Source organism: Hoplias malabaricus, chromosome 3, assembly GCF_029633855.1.
Source record: "Hoplias malabaricus isolate fHopMal1 chromosome 3, fHopMal1.hap1, whole genome shotgun sequence".
Lineage (NCBI taxonomy): Eukaryota > Metazoa > Chordata > Actinopteri > Characiformes > Erythrinidae > Hoplias > Hoplias malabaricus.
In genome coordinates this window covers 19,057,032-19,084,448 of record NC_089802.1, presented here as the reverse complement: position 1 = coordinate 19,084,448, position 27,417 = coordinate 19,057,032, and the positions used below count along the sequence as shown (strand labels likewise).

The 27,417-nt window shown below is 37.7% G+C and overlaps 1 protein-coding gene and 1 long non-coding RNA gene across 4 annotated transcripts in view; one reads left to right on the top strand and one right to left on the bottom strand.

The window, feature by feature from the left end:
• The window catches only part of LOC136690753 (myosin-16), a 73,749-nt gene extending 46,332 nt beyond the window's left edge, over positions 1-27,417 (bottom strand). Inside the window, exons 1-3 of one of the 3 annotated variants that reach the window (XM_066662714.1) lie at positions 27,232-27,360; positions 13,483-13,643; positions 1,396-1,623 (exon numbers count right to left, since the gene is read on the bottom strand). In XM_066662714.1, the coding sequence (XP_066518811.1) occupies positions 1,396-1,623; positions 13,483-13,614 (360 nt within the window). In that variant the 5' untranslated portion in view covers positions 13,615-13,643; positions 27,232-27,360. Of the gene's footprint in view, positions 1-1,395; positions 1,624-3,395; positions 3,626-13,482; positions 13,644-27,231 lie in introns of those variants that run through there. The other 2 variants (XM_066662715.1, XM_066662713.1) reach the window with 2 other exon arrangements.
• On the top strand, positions 3,463-7,262 carry LOC136690755 (uncharacterized). Its single transcript, XR_010801777.1, has 3 exons — positions 3,463-3,636; positions 3,899-4,006; positions 7,010-7,262. It is a non-coding gene; the product is annotated as an uncharacterized lncRNA (long non-coding RNA).

Genomic DNA, 27,417 nt, shown 5'->3' with positions numbered 1-27,417 from the left:
TCTTCATATTGCATTTATTCATTATATCTCAGCTCCACTGCCCACACAGGAGCACTTGGTAGTTTTACAGTTTAAGACCTGGTTCTTCAATGGTCAAGACCACCACAGAGTAAGTTTGATTTGGGTGGTGGATGATTCTGAGTGCTGCAGTGACATGACGTAGTAGTGGTGAGTTAGTGAGTGTTGTGTAGGTTTGGGTGGATCAGAGATATGGGTGGAACAGATATTCTTGATTGGTTGACTATTCTTAGCCCAACAGCGACACTGAGGGGTTTAAAAACTCCAGAAGCACTGCTGTGTATGATCCACTTATACCAGCACAACACACTAACACACCACCACTATGTCAGTGTCACTGTAGTGTTTCTACCATTATTCACCACCCAAATAATACTTACTCTATGGTGATCATTTACTGGTCCATGAAAGAACAGCATGTAGAAAGGGCAATCAAAGTATTCAGAGCCACAGATGGACAACTGTACGAGACTGATATTCATTGTGTATCTCTACTGCATTATTATTTGAATGTGCCAATTATAAAATGCTACTTCAAGTAATGAATCAGACATCCTGCTGACACATAGCAGTGTGGATGCATCAGAGATTCTGTATTAACTCTGGTTTTAAACATGGACACCCATGTTGGGGACCATTGTAGGACTACAGAGCAGTTTGATTCTTCATCTCATGTTGCAGGAATGTCAAATTCCCACTTTCAAACATGTACTAGTTTCTGGTGTTCAGATCACTTATTGCTCCTTTAACCTTTTTCTTGTGTTAGGGTCTTGACCAACCTGTTTTTAGGTTTTAAATGCACACAAGTACTCCATAAATTTGTTTATTGCTTCAAGACTTTTTGAATTTGTCAGGAATTTCTATTTAAACAATATAATATATTTTTTTTTACTAAATTATAAAATGCTCTTGTTAAAATTATGGCTTTTCTGTTGTTAGAGTCAATTTCGGCCCAGGTATAATTTTAAATCAGGAAACAATATCAAGTGCCAAATCTGAAATCATAAACACACTATACACCAACAGCCTACAGCCAGCTCCTCCTACAACCTCTTGAGCTTCAGTTAGGGGCTTCTATCTTTGCCTATTTCACAATACAAGGAAAGACAGACATGTCCAGACATGTAAGGCCAAGTCAGTTTAGAGTTTGTTTTGTAGAATATACATCTCCAGTTTACAGTATGCAACAATGAAAAATTAAAACCAATCATTTCATGGATAAGCAAGACTTTTATAACTGCTTTATGATTAATTGTTTTTAGGGGATCTTATGGCTGATTTAAGACACGGGTCAAAACCGACCCATTAACATAAGAGAGGAGGGAGGTTAACCGACTAACAGTGAAAATGTCCTGAGAGACGAGATACCTCCCTCACCTGTTTGTCCCTCTCCACGGCTGTCAATGTGTTCTCCAGCTCCTCCAGGTCACGCCGCAGCTCACAACACTCAGCCTCCAGTCTTTGACGCTGAGAGGCCAACTGAGCCGAGGTTCCCTCCTCCTGCTCCAGACGCTCCTCCAGCCCACAAACCTGCACCTCCAACTCCCGCCTGGCCTCCACCAACTCCACACACCTCTGCTCCACCTGCTGCACACTTTCCTGCTCCTGACAGAGAGAGAGACAGAAAGAGACGGAGAGAGACAGGGAGAGAGGGAGAGAGAGAGAATTGCTTAGCTTATATTGTCTTGTATCAATCTTGTATAAAGCATTTTATTTTATTTACTATCTACCACTCCTGTAATACAGTATAATTTACAAAGATAGCATGTAAGAGTTTAGACAGAATATAATTGAGAGAGCGAGAGAGAGAAGAAATAGACTGAAAACAGAAGAGAAGCAAGATAGAAAGGGGAAAAGAGAGAGAGAGAGAGAGCACACAAAACACCAAAATTCCAGAAATTCAGTGCACACTTTTAAGCCTCACTCACTGTCATTGGGCAGCAGAATGTGAGCACACCAAGAGAATGAAGACAATAAGCCTAAGCCCGGTTTACACACAGTGAACTCCAACACACATCCAGACACTTTCTTCATCAAGCTTCCATTTTCTTAGTAAAACACGTACAGGCACATGAGAGATCAAAAAAAATAAATAAAAAAATAAAAGAAAGAAAGAAAAGAAACAAAAACCACACAACTTGATCTCAGAAATGCAAGCAAAACTAAGAATCCTAAACGACAGGGACCACAATCCAATGTTGAGCTGAGGACAAAGTCAAACTGAGCACCAGTTTTAGAGAAGCATAGACTCCAGTCAAACCAGACACAGAAGGCACTTTCCTCACACGCTTCAAGTTCCAGATTGCTGCCTCAAAAAGTTATAAGCCTGTATTTAAGCATCTGTCATCATCTCTCAAATATGTGGGCAGTGGGCACTTGCAAACTTGTCATATGACAAATTTACCACTTTTCCTTTAATGTGCATGTTCTGCTTGGACGCCTATCCCTCGCCATTCTTGGCCATTTTCCATTCGTTGGTAAAGCTGTTTTACTCAAACATGACCTAGGCCTATCAGCTCAAGGAAAAAAAAAAGGTATTTTTTATTACATAATCCTGAGCTGTTAAACATAATGACATAATGATACCTAAAAAGCTCATCAATAAATGCAATATACCAACACAATATATCTATATAATATAAAACACAAAATAAAGTAATTTGATATTGTGTTACTGTTTCCAAATCTTTCCTTAAGATAGCAGAATTTAGCTAGTTATTTGCTGTCTCTCTGTGTGCAATATTGTGACTTGTTGAGTTGCTAGTGTGCAATGAATCTTATAAAAGGGAAGGGGTTAGAACCTCTTGCTCTGAAAGAAAGTCACACTTTTACTCTTTCTATGGAAACATATAAAACTGTACAATTTTAGCTTTCTTGCTAATGTCTCTATTGCCTATGAACACAAACAGCCAGTTGGCTTCTATTTTGTAAATGTACACATTTCTAATTCATAGAATATATAGAAAAGAATTTAATCCATATAAAATGATTTATTCTTTTGTAACTGTTTAATTCTCTCTCTCTCTCTGCCATTTGAAAGAAAATATAACGTTTTAATAAAAAGAACATTCTTATCATTTTGAGTTAGAATCTCATAATTATGAGATATTTCAGTATTATGAGATAGTAAGTCAAAGTAATAAGAAGCAGGCGATAAGAGGTCTTTATTATGACGTGATACTATTCTAAAAATAACTGTCATAGTATGACATCATGTCACTTAGTATTTTAAAATAATGAGAGCATTTCTCATAATTATTACTTTGATATTAGATACTAAGTCAATATTATTAGAAGCATTCCCACTATTATGACATGTGACATTATTATTATTATTATTATTATTATTATTATTAAGTGGAAAAGGGCTTCCATACCTGTCGGTTTGGCAAGGTTGTACTAAAATTGTCCCAGTCCAGTTCCTCTTCACAGACTTCCTCTGAATCGTCAGAGAGGGTGTGGTAGTGGCACCTCCGGCCTCGTACACACAACAGCTCAGTTTTAACTTCCATCACCTAACAAACACCAGCACCCGGTGGAAAAACTGCTAATCCTTCAGTTGACCTGCAACATTCAACCGCTTTCTCTCCAGGCACAGCCTGCGGACACTCCGCCGAGGTATCCTCAAACACCTTTTGTTTTGATTCTTCACTCCACTCTTCCGTAGCCCTTCCCCCGCTAGCTCTCCTAAAACAGCCAGTATTTCGTTTTTTCCCTCTCCCTTCACTGCGTGGTATTGCACGCCTTGCCTTTATGAGAAAAGTGAGAAAACTACTTAAAACGAGCTATTGGTGTTAGCCAAAAGCTGCTACTCAGCTCTGCTCCCTGAGGAGAGCTAACTCAGCTGAGTAACAGGTGTCATTTCTTGCTTTATCTACAGGTTTCATACCCAGAAGCCGTGGTGCAAGATGCCTGTTTTGAGCAGTGATTTTCAGCCTTTCATCCTCTGTAACAGTAGCTACGGAGTAATGTTCAAAGAAATAACGAGGTCAGTGTCAAGAAAAATTAATAAGGAATTAGTCTTCTAAGAGTATCTCTCTCTCTCTCTCTCTTTCTCTTTCTGTCTCTCTCAACCACAGAAGCCTCAAAGTCTACATTAACATCAAACATTTGAAAAATGCTAGACTATTCATCATTGCAATGCAGAACAAAAAGCATATTGAACATTACTTTGAATGTGTGCTCTTGTCTGAATTACCAGACACAACATACCACACCACATCTTTTTAGCCAGTTAACATCAATCGGATCCATGAATCAAAAGTAGGCCTACTACAGAGGGCCAACCTGATAAAAATCTAAGTAAGCGATAAGGTTTCCAGGTATGGGCCTCTTCAGCCGTAAACTGACTCCATTTTAGTGAACCATACTAGGAACTGAGCTGAATCATACAGGGCAAAATAAACTATGTTATTAAAGTCCCACACTAAGAAATGGCATGGGTCCATCTTTGGAGTGTTTCAGATCAAACAATGGCGTCTATTTTACTCTCCTCTTCAATAATGTAGGAAGATCTTCATGAAAACAGAATATTACACCCACATGCACTGCACAGACAACAAAGACAAGCTCAGACACTGATCACTTGTTGGCAAGCCAAATAATGCCCTTTAACCTCTGGTATTTTTATTATGGCAGAAGGCCATGAATAATGTGTTTTCCCATGAGCTTGACCATTGCACTTGGCATCTTTTGTCATTTTTAGAGGTTTATCCTTTTTGCTTTAGCCAAGTGCAAGTTGTTAATTGTAAGGAATGCACAGCCCAGAACTGGTATCTGCCCACTATATAAACCGGCTAAACTGTGTTTGCCTCTGGTACATACAAGACACAGAAATGAACACAAGCACATTTAAACTCATCACACTGCATTAGTTGTATTTAAGGCCCCATTTAAATAGAATTGTAGCATCAGATATTATGCTTGAAATATTGTCAGTTTATGAATATTTGTCTTCTTCATATAAATTTGCTATCAGCTGAATGCAGTCAATAGCGTGAATGCAATATATGCTAATATGTATAAAATTCCATAAACTTTATTAGGAAGAATCAAACCTTAAAGCACTGTAATAATATAATCTAGCCAAGTGGTTGCAAATTTAAGATATTAAGATTAAAAAAAAACAAAAAACATGGGAAGTCCCTGGGACTGATGTCTCCAGATAAAAGATGATGTTAATCTTTTTAAATCGGCTTCCATGTCACAGTCCAAATTCAACCTTTGGCGAGTTGTCAAAGTGAAGTGGATGTTAGTAAAGTAACCTGAAATTAGATTAGGAATAGTTTCCTCTGGCTTTTGGAAGACAGCATAGCTGTGAGGTAAAGGTTAGGGGTTCATCAGAGGCCTGGAGATATTTTTCAGAAAACAGGTTCATGGTTGTAACAAGCCTCAAAGACTAACAATCTGTGGCTTACACTTTGAAACTTCAAACACAAAAATGTATAGGAGCACAATTTCCCCCATTATTCCTGTGGTGCAGCCTTTGCAGTCAACCGTATGGGGTTATGTAGGTGTCACCTGCCCCTTTGCTGAAATCATGCTGCTGTTACTTTGATACTATCGCTCTGCTGGCCATTACTGGCTCTTATCCTGTTAATTTCTCTGTATTAGGAGCAATAGAAGATACTGTGAAAACTCTGGTGTTTTTCTACATATGCCTTGCAGGTCAAAAGGAGGAGACAAAGCTGATTGCTTAAATACTTTATGCCAACACAACTTTAGCCCCTTTTAGACATGCACGGTAACCCAGAACTTTAAAGGACATTATCCAGAGCTGTTTATGCTAACATAAATATCTTAATCATTTGCACTGGACATTACCCAGACTTTGTACTTGCCAATTAATTGTAGGTCCATTTCCACACCTAAGCTTTGAGGGACACCAATATACCCTCATTTCATCAGGACCATTTTTAGAACCTAGGCCCAACCACTCGTTTTCAGTGCTTAAGCCCTAGCATTTTAAGACAGAGGGCCAAAATGCTCAGGACCAAACCCAAGCCAAGCCCATTTGATGGCTCTTTCAATAGGAGACTGCAGCCCATGCCACAGCCATCCACACTGGCCTCGATCTTTCTGAGTGGGTGGGATGGCCCTCCCTCTCCTTCCATCACTCAGAACTAACATAAGCAAACACAGACTTCAGTTAGTAAACTAACAGAATTGGTAGGTAGTATATTAGTCCATCCTTGCTGAGCTGTCATAGACAATGGAACACTTTACAAACACATTTTTGGGGCTTTTAGAGTTCTGTGACTAATGTTTGCAACTGATTTCTGAACATTTTCTTTTTTGGAGCATTTTGTAAAATGTATTCTCAGCTTGTTTACTGTTTTAAGGACCTGCTTTGTGCAGACTTCATTAGAAATACCATTTTTTATTTTCTGCTTTTAAAGATACCTTATTGGGGATTTAGGACAAATTGTTCTGCTTTCAGCTAGTTGATTATTGTTAATGGGTTCTTGGCCTATAACTGATTACTTAATGACTGCTAATATTCGTTTATGGCCTAATAAAAGCATGGCTGTAGAAGAGTACGGGAGACATGCTCTGTGTATCCCACCTCCCTCCTGCTGACTCTTAGAGAGTACATGGGCATTATTCACTAATTTTGCCTTGGGCATTAGCAACTATAAAGACAGCACAGACTTTAAAGTGTTCCACATGCTTAAGTAGGGCACCGGGTTGGTTCTGGAAAAGTATTTCACATTATCAGTTATTGGAGGGTAAACAACTTTCGCCAGACGTTTTTGTAATCCATCTGGCTGTCAGAACTGTTTCCACACTGATGTGCAGACACTGACAAAAATATTATTTAAAATGGGACATATTATGAAAAACCTACTTTTTCAGTATATGTGCAAATATATTTGTTTGTCTGGAAAGCATACCAATCAACACCTTGAAACCAGACAAGGGCTTCTTTCTTTATATTATTTATTTTCATTCATTCATTCATTCATTATCTGTAACCGCTTATCCAATTCAGGGTCGTGGTTGGTCCAGAGCCTACCTGGAATCATTGGGCGCAAGGCAGGAATACACCCTGGAGGGGGCACCAGTCCTTCCCAGGGCATCACAGACACACATTCACTCACACACTCACACCTACGGACACTTTTGAGTCGCCAATCCACCTACCAACATGTGTTTTTGGACTGTGGGAGGAAACCGGAGCACCCGGAGGAAACCCACGTGGACACGGGGAGAACACACCAACTCCTCACAGACAGTCACCCGGAGCGGGAATCGAACCCACAACCTCCAGGCCCCTGGAGCTGTGAGACTGCGACACTACCTGCTGCGCCACCGTGCCGCCCATATTATTTATTTATTTAAAATTATTATTTTTTTGTGTGGTTTGCTTAAGTCAGTAAAAAATTATAAAATTAACAATTTAATTTTGTGCTGATTTTTGCTGAATTTTGGAGGCTGGAAAGGATTAATAGTATTTCAATTAATTTTAATGGGGAAATTTAATTTTAAATATACGAGCAAATGGAGTTACGAACTCTGTCACAGAATGAATTAAACTCGCAAGTCAATGTATTACTGTATGTAGAAATGAAGAAATATAATACAGCGGAACCTCTACCAACGAACGCCTATACTAACGAACTTTCCAAGAGACGAACAGGGAAATTTGAATATTGTTTACCTCCACCAACGAACCATGACTCTAGAAACGAACCCGAACCGGTTCGTTTTTTTTTTTTTTTACTAATTTGAGAGTTTTGTAAACATATATCAGTGCAAAAAGGGTGACTTTCGGGGTGGGCTGGATTAATTGCTTTTTCATTATTTTAAATGGGGAAAATTGACTCGAGAAACAAACTTTTCCACTTACGAACCGGGTCACGGTAAGTAGAGGTTCCACTGTATTATAATTATATGCCTTTGACACACTAATGCAAAGTTTCAGCAAATGGGTATAAAACACCTCAGTATTGAGTTATGGAACAGTGGAAATGTGTTCAGTGAAATCCACGTCCAATACATCTGGGACGAGCTGAAATGGTGTCCAGAACTAATCATCCATCATCAGTACCTGACCTTACTGGTGTGTATGTTACTGAATATTATGAAATCCTCATTGAAATGCCATTATCTATCTTATCATTTCTAAATGTTGGGGCACTTTCTAAAAATGCAATAAAAACTGAAAACTATCATTTGTTAATTCACTTAAATGTATTTAACAGACCAAAGCACAAAGAAATGAGATTGTGTGTTCATTGACAAACCTTATTCTATGTGTTTAATATAAACAAGTAGAAATTGGTGCCTATAAAAACTGGGACACAGACATGTTTACCACTGGGTGACATCAGCTTTTCTTTTAATAACAATTGGAAATTGAAGATACTAGATGTTGCAGTTTTCCAAAGCTATGTTCACACAGCAGGTAAATGTGGTTTTGTGATCAAATCTAATTTTTTATACTGCTGTTCACACTGTTTATATAATGTGGCCTATATCTGACATTAGTCTGAGCAGAGCACGCTCCTAAACTGATCTGAACAACAAACCTTCAGGCTCTGACCAGGAGGAAATGTCCATCTGTTTCATGCAAAGCACTTGCATTTTGAAATGAAGGAATGGGACTGGACTGGTATTTTGCTTAAGTGCTATATCACAGGACCTTCCTTTTCTTTATTCCAGATGAGCACTGTGTTAAAACCAGACTTAATTAAAACTGTATAGAATATTAAATCGTGAATGGATGTTTCTTTAACAATAAGCGCAAATTTCCCAGGTCTCTTGTGAACACAGTTCTCCAAGGAGACCCAGATAGTGAGTTTAATATTTCCATGATCGACGTTTATGCAGCTTCATACTCACATGAACAATATAAAACTGATATAGAACTACTACATTTTTATAAATGTATATTCTCAAGAGAGACAGCAACCTGGATTAAGATGTGCTTTCGTCTGGAAATGTGTGAGTCACATTGCCACATATTGGATATGGATTGGATCTCAGTTCTACATGCGAAAGTGACCCAAATCTGACTTTTTAAAATTATGTCAACAACTACACAAATGACACATTTGAGTCACATGTGAAAAAACAGATCAGATTTGGGCGATCTTTACCTGCTGTGTGAACATAGCCCAAATGGAATTTCTTCCCATTCTGTCTCAATACAAGACTTCAGCTGCTCAACAGACCCTGTTTGCCATTGCCTTTTTCTGCTCTTCACGATGCACCATAGGAGACAGATCTGGACTGTAGGCAGGTCAGTCAAGTACACACAACTAATGTGTTTATGAAGCCATGTTGTTGTAGCACAAATATAATGAGTTCATTTTTCATGTGCACAAGCTTAAACTTGGACCCTTTCCACAGTATATTTCTACTGTTGGACCATCTGGGATGAGCTTGGTCTCAGCAAACTTGTTAGAGGTTCTACAGAGAATCGATGTGTGGCTTTCATTCATTTTCTGTAACTGCTTATCTAGCTTATGGTTGCAGTGGGTCCGGAGCCTACCCAGAATCATGGGGGCAAGGTGGGGAACACCCTGCAGGGGGAGCCAGTCCTTCGCAGGGTGACACACACTCACATTCACTTACACCTATGTATTTGAGTACCAATACACATAACACTGTTGGAGGACACTGGAGCAAACACCTGGAGGAAACCCGCACAAACAAGGAAAGAACACACCAAATGCCACATAGACAGTCACCCAGAGCAGAGCTTCAACCCATAACCTTGCCGCGCCACAGTGCCACCCATGTATGGCTTTTGCTTTCTGTTATTAGAGTTTAAGGTTGCATTTCTTGATGCAGTGGCAGGCTCTCTTATGTAACAACAGTTTTTTTTTAATATGTCCATGCCCATAAGGCTATATATAACTTTGACATGACCATGAATCATTTCACAATATTAAATATGGTCATTAAAAGAGACCTACATTTTTTGCACACTTGAATTGAAAAATGATCTGTTTAAACAATTCTCTCATAAAATTTGTTATAAAGGTATAAGCAACGACTAGTTTTTGCTTGTAAAGTGAACCTTTGATGAATGCTCCTTTTAATACCTTCTATAGTCAACTTTTTATAGTGTAGTGTTTCAAAACAACATGACATGAATTTTCTATAAAATTTACATAAAGAAAATGTTTATGGGAAGTGTACTTAAATAAATGGGGCCACGTACATGCCCCTAATTAACCAGTAGAATGTCATGACTAATCCTTTCTGAGTATGATCCCATTTCTTTGGTCAGCCTTATAACCAATCATCTTCCTCTGCTGTACACTGACTGAGCAGGGGGTTAATGACCCATGGCCAGTTAAGCTCTAGGCCCTGATCTACTTAATGAGTGAATGGTGAGCTTTCTCCAGGAAACCACTGAGAAACCCCACAGAAACTGCTGAGCCAAACAGAGAACAAAGCAGAAGACTGGGAAGAAGAGTTTTTTTTTTCTTTCTTTCTTTTTTTTTTTCAAGCACAATGGAAAACATTAAAATCAGCCAGCGGATCATGACATTAAGTCAGATGCTTTCCATGAGTCATAAAATGCTTCGTGCACATTATTTGGATGACATTTGTTTCTCCCTGGCTTTTCTCAAATTGTGCTGCAGCATGAATATTCGACTGCTGGGCACACGTGAAACATCTGCTGAGCATTGTCAAATAAAAGTGGGCAAACTGCTGAGGTAATGATGCAACATTTTAACCTTTAGAGCCCTTCTCCCAAATGAACGAACATTTATGGACATATGTTAACCCAACATTTCTTAAGATATCAGGGGAATTAATAAGAGTTTCCCACTGCATCAATGACCTGCACTGTTGTGAGAAGGCTTTAGAATAGATGCTAGAATTTTGCTGTGATTATTTGATGGCATTCACTGTGGATCACAAGCACCAATCCCACTCGTCCCAGATGTGTTGGACAGCTCTCCATCAGTCTAGAGAATATGATGACACTGCTCCACAGCCCAATGCCGGGGTGCCCCCCTAAACCTAGTGTTTTGTTTTGAGGAAAAGGTATTTTGTAATCTATTATCACTAGTTAAGATATATTTTCTGAGCAGATCACAAAGCATTTTAATGTAACTCAGCTAAGTGTTAAATGTCATTAATGGTCAATTCAATATAAGCTTTTAGAAATTATTGATAAACTTTTACACTCATGTTTCCATTGCCAGGGTATGCTGAAGAAGTCAATGGACACCCAGAGTTTCACATAAAGTCTAATGACTGACAATAAAAGGCATAGTAAAAGAGATTTCAGGCCTCAGCTATTTACCACAGCATAAGGAGGAAAACACAGTTGATATGTGTATCTGCAGTCTGGAGCTGAATGTTTAGATTCCAATTTCAGTTTGTTGTAAGAAAATGAAATAATATTCTCTGCAAACTCTGTATTCTACTATTTCTGTACTCTATGCATTTTTCCAGAAGTCTGCTTTTGTAAAGCCAATACTAAGCTACACTAGCCCTAGAATGCAATTTGCAAATAAACCAGCACTGCAATTAAAAAACATGGAAAAACAATGAATAAGGAGAAATCACAGCACAGTGGAAATGGGACGGAGAGCTATACCCTGGAGGGTCTGCAAATGCAATCAGCAGCAAAAATAATCAACTCTATTGGCCTGAACTCTACTGTGCCATTCCTACTGAACGCTGGCAGGATGTCTGCTCTTTCTGTCTGCTTCCCTCCCACACACAGACCCCCTTTCTCCAGCCCTGCTGGCCATATTTTAGCCCAATGAGGCAAGGCAAGGGCAGTGATTCAGTAATTCATCAGTGAGTAGCCACGCCACTCACTCATCTTCTTTCCAGACCCCAGAACAAAGTGTAGCTGTCAGACAGCACTGTCGTAACAATAATAAAAATAGGTGTTATAAACTGGGACATATGGTTCTATCACAAGCCTGTAATTGGTGTAAATCTTATGAGGAGGTTTTTCTTATTTGGTATGTGTTACAACCCAGTCCCGGAAAGCCAGAGTACTGCAGACTTCAGCATTCAGTACCTCATTTAACCTCAGACCATTCTCAGCTCTCAGTGCTGTTGCTGTGTTTACTTTGATATATAAAATCAAGCAATAACATGAATAGGAATTTGTCACTCACCCGTTGTACATTATTGGTACTACTGCTAAACCCAGTCAATCATAAGAGCTTAAGAATCTGAAATGCACACTTAATATAATGACAATTCTTTCAGCAAGAAAAGAAGCCTCATTTAATATACAGTGATAGATACAGGGCAACCCACATATAGTCCTGCTTCTGCATGCTGAAACAGATAAAATAATTTCACAGTGATCAGTGGGGCATGCTGGTGATGTAAATAATTTTGTGGCAGATCTATAGGAGACCTCATCCAACTCATCAGCTAATAAGCAGGACCTTCTCCAATGGCATTTAATTTGTGTGGAAAGAACCCTGCTTGCACAGCTGATGTCAAGGTTTGTAGCCATTGGTTATTCCTTCAGCTGCATGGCTGAATTACACAGTTTAGATCTGGTTATATTAAAAATATATTGGGCTTCATGAGTGACAAAGGGCTCTTGAGCATTCTTCAAGCTCGAATAGGCAAAAATTCCTCTTGCAAAACTGCAGCAATTTGCATCCTCAGTTCCCCAACTATTAAACTCTATAATGGAAAGGCAATGTAACATTTGTAAGTATGCAGGCAGATCTTGTATTCTACGTTCATAGGTTTCACCTATGGAACAAATGCTGACAATGTCAATCCAGAGCTAGATGAAAAAAGGGAGTGAGACAGACAGTAAGTTAACATTTCTGATGTATAGTAAGCATATATGTAAGGCCTTGTAGTTACCTAGAAGAAGTGCTCTATAAACTGTTGAGACAGAAGTTAATGTTAAGGAAATATATGTAAGTGGTCGCTAATGAAAGCAATAGAAGAATAAATGCTAAATATATATATAAGGATATATTAATGGATACCCAAGATGTGGTCAGATTAAAGGGCAACATGACATGTGGAGACAACAACAGACTTTGGGCCATTCAGAATTACTTCAGTTAAGGAACCTACTTTTAGTTTCTTGCTTTTGAATACAGAACAAATATCAAACTTTTTGCACATGTGAATTTGAGTGCTGTTATCAAATAAAGGGTGATATGGTGACTGATAATATAATCACGTGCAAACTTACAGAATAAAACTGTAGAGGTCATAGTACCTAGCCCTGAGGAACACCACAGACAGTAGTAGATAGTACTGACAGCAACATCACTGGAGCATGAGCAATCGGTCCCCAGTAATCCTTGTTCTTACTGTCTGCTTGAAGTTTTATACTCAGAGAATAACAAAGTGCAGCTTACAAGAAGAATGACCCCATCTGCCTGCCACTTAAATTCAAAACTTAAAAGAGATTTTAAAAATCCGTAATATAGCCTTAAAGCCAAGACAAAGACATAAAATTCAAACAAATTCCATTTGGAGAAATCCTAGTAGACTTACAGCACGCATCCTGAGGAATGCCTCATTCTTTTCCTTGCACAGCTCAGCATTCTCCCCTTCCAGCTGCCGGACACGAGACAACAGCCTGTCCGCCTGCTCAATGGCTTTCTTCAGTTCCTCTCGCTCCCTCATCCTTGTTGCTGCTGTTGCTGTAGATTAACCTGAGCAGCAGAGAGAGATCCAGCTGCCCTCAAACTCACTCTGTCTTTGCTGTGCTCTGTCTGGACTTACCCCCACCACATTCTCCCACCTCCTGCCCAACCTCCTGCTCCTGGGGCCTCTTGGCCCAATTCACAACAATTGTGAATTTCTTCCAGTGATATTTCTCCTCTACAGTAACCCCCCCTGAATCAGAGACTAGTGCAATCCATTGCTAAGTTTGTTATGCAATGATAGGGAGACTGAAGAAAAAGCATTATAATCGACCATTGGTTGTGCACAGAAATGAGCATATCTGTTAAAGTCATCAAGTGCTGCACAAAAATTACATAAAATATGTAGAGTGGCAAACATTTTTCAGGCATTCCTGAAGCCATTTTACCACCCAAAAACTTACTAACAAAATTTGAGAGTTGTTTTGTGTTATCTTTAGTTTTATTCCTATGAAATGATACTTATCAGAAATAAGTACTAAATAAATAAGTACTAAATAAGTAAGTAAATAAGACCAGTTTATGTCCCATGAAATGGGTTCTAGCATGAGAAACAGTATGCAATGATGTGCAAATTGTTTAAATCCTCTATTTAATTTAAAGTAATACACAGGTAACATTTTTAAATAATGAAATTGAGAATATTTTAAAAAAATATTTTCCCATTTTGAATGTGATGGGAAAAAATGTTGGGATAGGGCCATGTTTTCCATTGTGTTGCATTGCCTCTTAACAACACTCTGCAAACATTTGGGAACTGAGGAGACAAATTGCTGTAGGTTTGAATGTGCCACCTTTTCTCATTCTTACAGGATTTCAGCTGTTCTAAATTCAGGTCTTTGTTATACTCTTTTTCATTTCATTATGTGCCAAATAGTTTAGCACCTCTCTTTTACTACAGGACCTAGTGATTGTAATTAGTGTAGAATGTAGATTGTCCTTGTCTTATTGAAATAATAAAATAATCAAGGCTTTACCTGAAAAGGTCTGAATGGCAGCAAGTTGCTCCAAATCCTGTATATATTGTTCAGCTATAATGATGTTCAGCTTTCACAGATGTGCAAGTCATCCCTGCCATGTACATGCATTGCACCCTTATACCATCACAAATGCTGGATATGAACTGTGTGCTGTTAAGAAACCGGATAGTCTCTCTCCTCTTTAGCCTGGATGGTACTGTATCCATGATTTCTAAAAATCTTGCCTCAGTTCATCTTAAATTTGTTTGTACCCTGAAAAGGGAGCAGGGTTAGTGGATTCCTGTTCTTTTGGAAGAGTTTTAGCTTACATTTGTGGATGCAGTAACAATATTTGTTGAGGGACAGTGGTTTTGGGAAGTGTTTTTGAGTCCATGCAGTGATATTCACAACAGTTTTCAATTAAGTGCCACATTAGGGCCTGAAGATCACAGCAAATTAATATTAGTTTTGGGCCTTGTCCCTTGCATTTAAAGATTTATCTGGATTGTAATGATTGTAATGATGGTATGTACTGCAGTTGAAGAATTTCTCAGGTTCTTTACTATTTTATGTTGAGAAACAAGAATGGTTTCTTAATTTTAAAATGTTAGTTTTAAACCATTTTTAATTTTGAAAGTCTCTTCCTCTTCCTTTGAAAGTTTGTATTTGTAAATTGTTCTACAAGGGTTCTTTAGTAAAGAAAATGTTCTTCAGATTGATGGAGAATGTGCTGTAGATGGTTAGATATAGCACCTTTTAGAAAAGGCTTCTGTGTGGGACCAAAAATGGTTGTAACAAACTTGACATCATAACTATAGAAGAAACTTTTGGGGCTATATAGAACCGTTCTACAACCATCTACAGAACTATCTATTGTGCATTCTCCATCAATCCAAACAAACATTTCACGTTGCAACCCTTTAATTATGCAACAATTTCTTTGTGTTTAGCATTCTATATAGAACTCTTTCCTTTAATAAAAAAAAGCCTTGTAAAACCATAATTTTTAAGAATTTGTACAAGCTCTAATGACAGTATGCTCCAATGTCATGCTAATTTTCAAGGAACATTTAAATTATGTTTATCGGTTTAAATTATGTTCCTATAACTTTAAACAACTACTAAGCAGTAAGGTTTAAACTACAACATTAAGGGGATTTTGTTAGGATTTTGTCAAGGCTACAGATCATGTTACATGATAATGAAATGTTTTATGGATTTGATTGTGGTCTGAGAGAATGTTTTTAGAACAATAATGTAAGTCTCTGTAATTATATCATTGTAATATGATATCCTGTAATATATTTTGATGAACAGTGGGTCCTAGTGAGAACCATAAAATGCCCAGATTATGGAATGGTTTCAGTAACCTCAAGAGAAAGAAAGCTCAAGAGCATAGTGCTCTTTTCTTTCTTTCTGTGATTGCTCTTGGTCACTGACTGGTTTATGACCAACAGCAGTCTGTGTTTATATATATATATATGCATGCCTGAATGTAACTCTTTTGGCAAGTATGAAGAAAGTAAATTTTAAACAAAGCCGACTAGTCTAAAGACCTAAAGACTGTACCTACATATAAACTTTGAAGCAAAATCTATCCTGGTGTGTTTGCTTAATGAAGCAACAGCTGCCATACAATTTTCTCTCAGGGCAAAACTGAAGGGAGTAGTTTATTAGCAAGAAAATTAGCCCAGTTCCCTCATTACAGAATTCCTGTGGCCAAAAAACAAACAAACAAAAGTAGTGAAAAATCATCAGTTTCACTGATTTTCAAATGTAAAGCCGAAATATTCTGATGATTTCAATTTACACACTCTTTTGCCAAAAGTTTGTACCTCGCCCACTTTTCCTCAGAAATGGAGAGTGTTAAAGTTGGTTGAGCCCGCATTGCAGTAGTAAAAGCTTCATTTCTTCTTGGAAGGCTTTATACTACATATTATAACAAAGTGTGAGGATCTAATTTGATTCATATAATAATAATTACAATAATAATACATTTTATTACAAATGCCTCTCTATGTACCCAAGGACAAGATACAAAAAATTGATATTAAAACAAACAACATTAAATTCTATAAAATATCCATAACATTATTTAGAAAAATAATAAAAGACACAATACTACTGATAAAATTTAGTAACATTCAAATAAAATGTCAGATAAATAGATAAAGAGTAAACCTACACTGAGGTCAGACACTGAGTTTGAATGATTAGTTCTAGATCAAAAACATCACTTCATCATTCCACAGAACACTTTTGCACAGTTACACATCCCATGCTTTATTGTGCCTGTTTTACATATTAGAAGACATTGGCTAAGCCAAAGTGGCACAACTGGGCTTTAGAGCAAAGGTCAAACAAAATACATAATATACAAGTATTGCTGCCCTAGAGTAACTCATTCTGTTTTTCTATGGAGATTGTAGAATTGTACACAGTTAAACACTTGTGTCAGCAAAAGGTGGAAATCTCTCATAGGCAGAGAGTGTACATTGCTACTAGTTAAGCATATTTTCCATACATAGAGGCATAAATATACTACATAATACATTTCCTCACTGTTCAAATTAAAACTTATTTTTTATTTTTATTATACTTTTTTTAGTTTACTTATTTTTTATTATTAGTTTATTACATAAATTCAACGTAACAACTGTCATTCACATTTTGTGAAAATTTCATGATGAATGAACCAATTAAAAAATGCTCCAAAATTACATTCAATAAAATATTTTTACACTGACTTCCATTGAAACCTAGGGTTTTTCCCTTCTATACAGTTACTGTTTTAGAGAGGTACGTGTTGTTGGACAGCGATGATATACACATTACCAATGACATGCCTATTATATAGCAGGTAAAAGAGGAAAAAAAATTGGAAAATATTTATTTACTTAATGCCAGCATGAATTTTGTGGAACATTTACTACTTGAACTTGGCTGTCACACATCTCTGGTTTTACCACAGAGCCATTCCACTGTCCTTACAAGACTCAGCACGCTATTTGGGTTTACCCACAAAACAATAAATGTGTAGTTATTTTGCATGGAAAAAAGAGTACCAATTTTCCAAGGCTTACTCAGAATCACACTGAAAAGCCTACAAATGACAGGGGAGAGAACCTGTTGCAGCTTGAGCCCAGGCATCCGTGTCATTGGAAAGTGGCTTTGACATTGACAAACCACTCCCATTCGTATCTTAACAAAGCTGTTAATGTAGACATTTCTTGATGAATTATGGTGTGTGGAAGAATAATTTGTAAACTGAAAAAGGAAAGGGTGTTTCCTTCCCTAAAGGTGTTGGTCTTGTGCCTGTTTTATGCACAGCTCGACATTAGGCTTAGGCTCTCAAACACAAAGACGGCACACCTGAGTTTCATAGCAAGTTCAACCAAATAATGCAAAGTGCACAATAATAAAATGTAATTGCTAAACTAACTGCTGAACCTAGTATTTAAAACATACACAACGTGACATATTTAGTGGGATCTAATCCCTGTTGAAATTATAATGAACACATCAGTGAAGTCAAAAGGTCGGTATTTCTCAATTTAAGATACTTGTTAAAACATTTTAAGATCATGGGCTTTTTTTTTGTCAGATTATATGGATTGTATAAAGTATGTATTTATTAATAATCACATCGCATTAAATCATTATTTATCAATCACAATTATTATATTTGCTTATATTTGACACTAATGTACAGTAGATATTCCTGTTTAAAATCATTGTGTGTTATCTAAAAGACAACATAAGCTTCATCAGAATGAATTTCTTAAGTTCTGAGTGTAGTGCTGAAAAATTAAATTTACACAGTGGTTCTCTGTAGTGTGAATGTACATTTTACCATCCAAATACTGTGAAATAAATTTAAACGAGCAGAAAAGAGCACCATTGGCAGGCTATTAGCTGCAGTTAGTCTAGGTAAACAGTTCACAGTTATGTGCTAATGTCTGAGTAAAGGAAACAGCAGTATAAATGTTTAAGTTAAGTTTACATATTTTGCATAGCTAAAACCCTTTTACAAAGTTTTTTGTGTTGTGTTGGTTTTATACAACCACCAAATCACTACTCTCATCTGTCTCATAAAACATTTTTTTTTCTAAATTCTGTGAAAGATTTCCTCAGTAAAAATGGTGCAGGTTTGTTTACACTCAGCCCATTTTATCTTGTTTGCCCAGTTACGCCTTTTACGTCGAGGACAGATGGCTCCTGGTTGTCTGGTAGGTTCAGCTCTTTTTTCAGTTCACCTGTATGAAAGATTCCATTGGCAAATTACAAAAATGTGTATGCAAACCATTACTTTGAGTGGGGCCCAGCCCTCAGTGAGTGTTTGAAAAGTGCACATTAGGGGTGGGAGCGTAAGTGCGCCTGGGAGAAGGGCCATGACACTGATGTAGGGAGGTGACGGTTTTCCTGTCAATACTAACCATGATGCTTACTAGCCCTGCCCTCTTCGGATGTCCCATTTGAGCCACGGAGCAAGAGGGAGAGTTTCTCTTACACTGATAACATGACAGATGAATGGTTGTCTACAAATGAAAAACCAAAATCGACATTTGATGTAATTGTAAGTAAAAAGCTCACTAAGTCACCTTGAATTTGGGCATGGCTTCAGCTTCTCTGAATTTGCAGGCACTTGGAGAAAAGAATCTGCCATTTGAGCAATAAAAATCAGTTTATAAAACCCAGAATGGTACCAACAGTATGCACTATCAAGCATGAGTCTAATTATGCAGTCAGATACATATATATTTAATATAATTAAATATTCAATATAATTTAGGATTAGCTTACTCTTTGGCTTTTAAAACCAAATGCTATTTAAACCACATTAACATGGACATTCCTAATAATTAAATAGGTGATCTCAATATCATTGCGCCAAGCATGAATTTTTGGCTGTGGGAGGAAACCGGAGCAAACCAATGCAGACAGAGGGAAAACACACCTAACTCCTCACAGACAGTGATCCAAGGCAGGTTTTGAACCCCCAACCCCAGGCCACTGGAGCTGTGTGACAGTGACCCTACCTGCTGCACCACTTTTGCTGCCCTGGTGAAATAATTTACTTGATAAATTTGCCTAAAATTAAATAATATCTCTGCTGGTACAATCAGCCATATTCTCCAGTGATTGTTTACCTATATTGATACCTTGTGGCCTGGATGTACCCTATTTTTTAGCATAGTCATGGCCCATGTGGCAGACCTGCACTATGAAGTAAAATGTGGCTCATCCAGGGATTACAAAGCAATTTGATTTGTCTTGTGGGAGTTGTATTCTATAAAGATAATGTAAATATAATAAATAATTAATTTATTATCTGTAACTGTTTATCCAGTTCAGGGTCGCGGTGGGTCTCGAGCCTATCTGGAATCATTGGGCACATGGCGGGAACACACCCTGGAGGGGGTGCAAATCCTTCTCAGGGCAACTCACACACTCACACCTACGGACACTTTTGAGTCACCAATCCACCTACCAACGTGTGTTTTGGGAGGAAACGGGAGCACCTGGAGGAAACCCACACGGACACAGGGAGAACACACCAAGTCCTCACAGACAGTCACGCAGAGCAGGAATCGAAGCCATCGGGCCCTGGAGCTGTGTGACTGCGACACTACCTGCTGCGACACCGTGCCGCCCTATAATAAATAATGAGTTATAATAATAATAATGAGTGTAATTTTATTTTATATATTTTACTGGGGCAGCACAGTAGCAAAATAGGTAGTGTTCGCGTGTGTTTCCCCCAGTTTACTCCCAAGGTCCAAAAAACGTTGGTAGGTGGATTGGCTACTCAAAAGTGTCCCTCGGTGTGAGTGCATGAGTAAATAGATAAATGACTGTCACCTTGCGAAGGACTTGTCCCCCCCAGGGTGTGTTCCTGCCTTGTGCTCAGTGATTCTGGGTAGACCCAAGACCAACTGCGACCCTGAACTGGATAAGCGGTTACAGAAAATGAATGAATGATTTAGCATATTATTGGTTAAAAATTACTTATTGCTTGAAGGTGATCACACTTGCCAAGACATTTTTTGCTGTGCTGACAGTCAACAGGATTTCTTGGTGTGAAAAAACATCCCAAACCTTCACCATAGTTACAATGTGACTCCCTTAGGGCTTTATGAATGGGATTGTGTGTATGTGTCAGATACAATAGTTTTCCTGCCCCAACCTGACCGTGGAGGATGTGTCGGGTCAGGTTTTCACACACAAAAATGCACAAATTATGTTTTCTGTGAGCTATGGCTCTTTTGAGGAAATAGCAGCACTTTTTTGGTATGAGTGGAAGAAAGGCCGTCCCTCTGGCAAGCACACGTCACACATTCCTGCTTTCATACTCAATTGTTCAAGGCCCAGATCATGAGCAGCAGTTTTCCAAATAAATTTGTTCCTCTACACTGCATTCTAGATTCTGCAGAGGTGACATGGACATGAGGGCCAGACCGGGACTCTGATCATTTGAACAGCTGTCCAGCTAATGCTGCTCCCAAAACATTCATTCACACTAATGTAGAATGCATTAGCCTTGGACTGCAAATAAATCATGCATATTCCAGTATATAATATTTCATTGACATATCTTAAGATGCCTTAAAACCTTAGGTAGAAAGTCTAACAACTGTTCTTGCCTTCTGATTTCATTAGACATTGTAGACATCATCTACATTTGAACTATACAACATATTTATATTCAAAGTTTTGTACCCTTTGTAATTTATTCATATATACTAGGATGCAGCAATTTAGCAGACATTCAGTTATGTACAATCTCCACAGAAGAGAATGAAATGAATTGGGATGCCTTGAATCACTGCATCTGAGCTCATGGTCACCATGCTTGGTGCCAAACGTTGGACATAGAGGTATAAAATCACCCAAAACTGGACTGTGGAGAAGTGGAAACATGTTCACTCAAGTGATGTAGTAACACCCATTATTTCTGGAATGTATTGGAATGGTATTTGTGACCTAGAACTTATCGTCCAACAACATGACCTTAGTTATGTTCTTGTGGCTGAATGCAGTCAAATTCTAAGACAAATATGACAACATTTAGTCTAAATCTATTTTAGAAAAGTCCAAGATGTTACTTCCACAAAATGGGTACAAACTACCTACTAAAATGTTACTGGAGCAAGTGTCTACAAACATTTGGCCACATAGTGTGTGTTTGCTTGTATTTCAAATATAAATCATAAATTTAATAAAATGATTATGCAAGGTACATTAAATCATGAAGTATCATGCTGAAATGATTGAATTACCATGCTGGCTTTACTAAGTTACATATTGACTTGGAAAATGGTTCAGACATCTATCTCTCGCTCTCTCTATCTCTCGCTCTCTCTCTCTCTCTCTCTCTCTCTCTCTCTCTCTCTCTACATATATATATATATATATATATATATATATATATATATATATATATGTAATGTGTGTGTGTGTGTGTGTGTGTGTGTGTAAGGGTACAATATACTCAGTATAAATTTACTCTAACTTGAAAGAGACTCACTGGATATAGAGTCAATGCTTGGTCAGCTTAAAACCTATGTGGCTGCACAATTTATAAACAAACTGATATTTCTATGTACATTTTTAATGCATTCATTACTGTATCAGAACCTGCGAGTCACTCACTAACAACAAACTCACTCTATCCAGAGCCCTTTAAATATGAGTGAATTGTATCAGAGATAATTCTGTAGATTAGTCATGGAAAATGCAAGTTTCCTTTTGTATTCGTCAACAGAAACATTGTAGCATGACAAGTTTCACTGCTTTTTCACTTACTTGACATTGCACACACTAAGATGTGACTATTGCATATGTGCGTGCAACCCTAGTGGTTAATATAGTGAGTAACACTGCAGTCCTCTATGTGGCAGCACAATGTAGCAATAAGACTCCATGGGCAATACAACACAGTGTTAGCCTACATCTGTAACATCATCAAAAGCTTTGTTACTCTGGAGCAGAGCAAAAGCTTTATTTAGAAGTTTTATTTAACTTACAAAGCAAACAAAAAAAGAAAAAATTAAGTGTTTCCAATGAACAACTTGATTGTAACTTGAAACAACTTGATTGTATTTTTCATTTAGAATTTGTCACCTTCCACAGACTCCAAAAAGGCTGGGACAGCAGCATGTTTACCATTGTTTTACATAACCTTCCTTTTAATTAAGCTTTTTAATCAGTTGGGATCAGAGGCTACATATTGTTAAAGGAGCAATCTGTAACACTGACAGAAAGTGTTTATGATCGGAACTATAATACAGTTTCAAAAAAGTGGATAGAGTTGTCTGCCTCCTTCGTCTCCTCCCCAAACGTGAAGCTCGACCAGGTTGCCAGTTTGAGGAATACTGAATGAACAAGCAAGAGACCAGTTAAAGAACTTTGGACCATAATAGCTAAGAAGAATGTGCCATAATCAACATATTTACACAGAAAATTGACCATTTCACTTAAACATCTACCTACACAAAAGAAAGGCAACAAATTAACGGGCAGCCGCCATTTCCCTGCAATTCCAAGCCTTTACAGTACAAATCCACCTTAAATAATTTGACTAGACATGGATGGTGGTACTTATTGATTTTCCCTCTCCTTAAACTTCACATGTTGTTTAGGAGGCAGATATTTGCTTTATATGTGTCCGTTTACGAGTCTTTTTGGTGTTATTCGCCAGATACTTGAATTCTGTATTCCACCTTAAGAGCTGAAGCTAGTGCTTTTAAAACATCTTGAAGCAACTTTATCCACTTTATCCATTTAAAACACACAAACCAACTGCATGTGATGTAAAAAAAAATAATAAAAAATTACCTAAGTGAAAGGCAAATTAAAATTTTAGACAAGACAAGGCTGGTGTTATTTTCCCTTCAACCAAAAATGTAATTTTAGGAGGCAGATCCTTGATTTTTATTCACAATTTTCGTATTCAGGCATTTAGTTTAACCGTAAATGGGTCTGTTTAAGAGTCTTATTTGCGTTAGTCTCCTGCTTCTTAATGAATACTCATTTCCAATTTAAACAGCTATAAAAAGCTAAAGCTAGTGCTAAGTTTTATAAACAAAACTCATTTTGAAACACATTTCCCATTTTATCCATTTAAAACACACAACCAAGTGTATGTCATGTCACTAAAACATCTACCTACTAGTAAAACGCTTATATTTGATGTGTACCAAGCTTGATTTCTCTGTTGCACCTTAAATAGATGAATATCTGAGGCTTTTCAAACACGATTCTCACTCCTTATTTTGTGTACAACCACACCATGGCGAAAAACACATGAATCTGCCTCAATTTCTTTAAAACAAACAATTGTATTTACACCTTTCGTCACTATGCCTCACCTTCTTTATATAAAACACACAAATAGAGATGCATGAATACCGATACTGGTATTGAGTATTTGCCCGAGACAGTGTCCATTTACTCGTACTCGTAATCACACACGAGATTCTGATACCAACATTCGATACCTTGTGCCTAGTGCACGTTGCTGTGCTAATGAGCAGACAACTGACAATATCAGCGATCTGGAATTATTTAATCTTTGATGGCAACCTAAGCAAAGCGGACTGCAGGGAGAACCTGAGAGTAGTGAGTATGCTTCACTGTCTTGACTGTCCTCTGACTGTCCTGAACAAGGTGGGTTCTTCTTTACTCAAAGAGTATTTTCTTCCTGGGAAATGTTTTCCATTTGCGAGAGCACAGTTTGATGCCCGACTTGGTTTTTCCTCAAACAAAATTATTTTCTCTGCTCTCGAATTTTGAATTAGATCCGATGCCATAGATCAGCCTGCTGTTCTTAAATAAACCAATAAATAAACACTCCCAAGTGCAGAAGTTTCCAACCGTTATCATATAATGGAAACTCTTCCCAAAGATGCACAACACTGTGCAAATGCATATCATGGGCTTGTTGCATCTTATTTTACTAATTGTTAGACAGATACTTTATTGATTGAGCGAAGTTCTAATGATTGATGGTGTAATGTGGGAAAATGCTAAATAAAAGATGGACAATTCCAGAAATGAACAATAAAGTTTTTAATTAAACAAAGATGTTTTAATTAATAACTACACTATTATGCAGTACTCCTGACTGCTTATTTCTAAGTAAGTATCGGCATTGGCAAGAACAAAAAACCCATAATGGTACTCATTAAAAATTGTATTTATGCATTCCTACACACAACCTATGGCGTTTACTTCTTTTAATCTATACATAGGCATCTGTACTTATATATTTTTTTCAGAAATGATTTGCTGTTACCTGTTCAGGAGAAAATTAGTCAGCACTGGCTCTATTCTGTAGTGTTGCTGCTTCTAAACTGTCCCCAACTTTCAAACACAAGGCCAATATTTCTACTCATACAGATTTTTAGAAGGACGATGGGGCTTATTGGGTCTGGTAAAATATAACATTACTCTGTTCACTTGGCCAATTCATGGCTGCAAGACACTGTTTGTAGACCTGGCAAAGCGGCGGGTTTGGACTGTAATATGACTGGACACATGGCGGGATCTGAGTAGATCAGTAGAGCTCTGCACCTGACAGGGATCATCTCAAAAATAATATACCGCCCCAGCACTGCTCTAGGGGATGCTAGTGCTTCAATCTATCTTGTTTCCATAATCCATGACCACACACCCTGGACATTCTGCAACCCAGTACAGTAAATATATTACAAGTTGCTCCTTTAAAGGTTTGCAACCAGAATTTTTTGCCATTCTGGCTTGATACAATACTTAAGCTGCTCGATATCCTGTGGCCGCAATTGGCCAGATTCTGTTATTTATGGTGTGCCCTAGGAGACAGAACTGGACTGCAGGCAGGTCAGTCAAGTACACACACACACACACACTCTCTGTCAAGCCCCAATCCATCAGGCAAAGAGTGAGATGTTAGTGGAAGCTTCTTTGTACGCAATCATAGTGCACTTACTTGTTATCAAATCACTTTCTTATTATAGCATGTTTTAAGATTAAAACCTTGAATATTCTATAAACATTTCAATCTTATTTTGCCTCTGTTCCAAATTTTTTTGGAGTGTTTTGCAGGCATCACAGGAAAATCGTCCTTTTGCATTAAAACATTTTTCAGGAAAAAATGACAGAAGAAAAATTCTGTTTTTTTTTTTTTTTTTTTAATTGCATTTTACATAAAGTTCCAACTTTTCTTGAAATGGGTAGGTTCATATAATGGATGGAATATGGTACATTATGTATTTTCTAACTAAAAGTACTGAAGACAAATCTCTGAGGGGACCATACCAGTGGAAGACAGGTAAGAAATACTTAAAATGTAAGAAATACTACCCCTCTGACAGTTTTATAAATATGTTTGTGAGGGATAATACCCCACAGACTATTTTTCTGAGTGAGGACCTCAGGCAGTTAGAGTGGTTTAAAACCCTTTATGACCATTTGTAGAGGTGCAACAAAATCCATAGTAAAGGAATACCTTTTTATACTATATTTTGACATGATTAAATGGTTTTGACTTAAATAAAATAACTCAGAATGTATTTATGTGAAATCCAGTACTGCTGGTGGTTTAATATCTTTCTAGTCGTCAAAAGTAGTGAAGTAGTATATAAAATAAGAAGACGTGTCTAATTGGCCAGACGTTTTGGATGGGAATACAGTGGCCAAATGAAACCACTGAGAGAGATTTTGCTTGCACCTTAACCATGGAAATTCCTGAAAAAAACCCCCCAAAAACCCACTAATTAGCCCATTATCATTAGTCAGATTTCAGTTGTAAGGTTTTGGTGAGAGTTTGATGACTCAACAGAAGACTTTACACCACACATACAGACACACGTACTACTTTCTAGTGATCGCTGACCTGCTCTGAAATGTTTGCATTCCCGAGAAGTGTGTGAATCTGCCACTAGCGAGCACACACACAAAGACACACACACACACTCTGAGAATAGAACTGAGTGAAAAAGTAGAGCGCACAGAGTAGGCCTTTCCAAATGCCTAAGTCAGGACAGTGCCAATGAATTTGGGTTGCCAGATTAAACTTAGTGGAACTGAAAAGGTTACTTACAGGAGAGACACCTTATGTACAGCATGCAAAAGTTTTAGCACCCTTTCTCAGTATGAGAAGTGAAAACATGAAAACACATGGAGATCCTGTACAGAGAGCACATTTCTGCACATTATAATGCACAATTATTGTTTGTTTGCAGAATAAGACATCTAAAGATAAAATGTGATCTGTGTAAATTTTGAAGGAAAAGCTTGTATCTCAGAAAAAGTAACTTTACAGGACAAGGGAAAAGACATTCTGTAATTTCAGTGGAGGTTAATGGCACAGGAATTTTTCCAAGACATTTTGGAGAATATCTATTTGTCCACTAAGTAAAGAACAGCCTTTTCAGATTAAAAATGACATAAATAAATAGAGTTTTGTTGCAGCCAAATTAATAAGTTATACTCAGCAAATAAATAGAAACTGTGAAGGACAATCCAGATTTTTACCTTTTTCCCAAAACATGGCATTTTGTATACAACTATAAGTAAGTCCCAAGGTTTAACATGTGGCTGGAGTGTCACCCCAAAAAACACAAATATTTAAGAGAAAGAAATGTAAAGTTTCTTACGTGTGTTAGAGGCCTGGTGTGGAAGCCAAGGAGTGGTCGGTACTGGTGAAAGTCAGTCTGGATCACACACACTCTCTTCTCCATCCTCAGCACAGACTTACACTCCCCATCCTGCTATCTCCTCCAGGTTCCCAGAGGAAGTGAGGCTTCTGTTACCTGACCCTGAGTCATGCAGCTCTCACACAC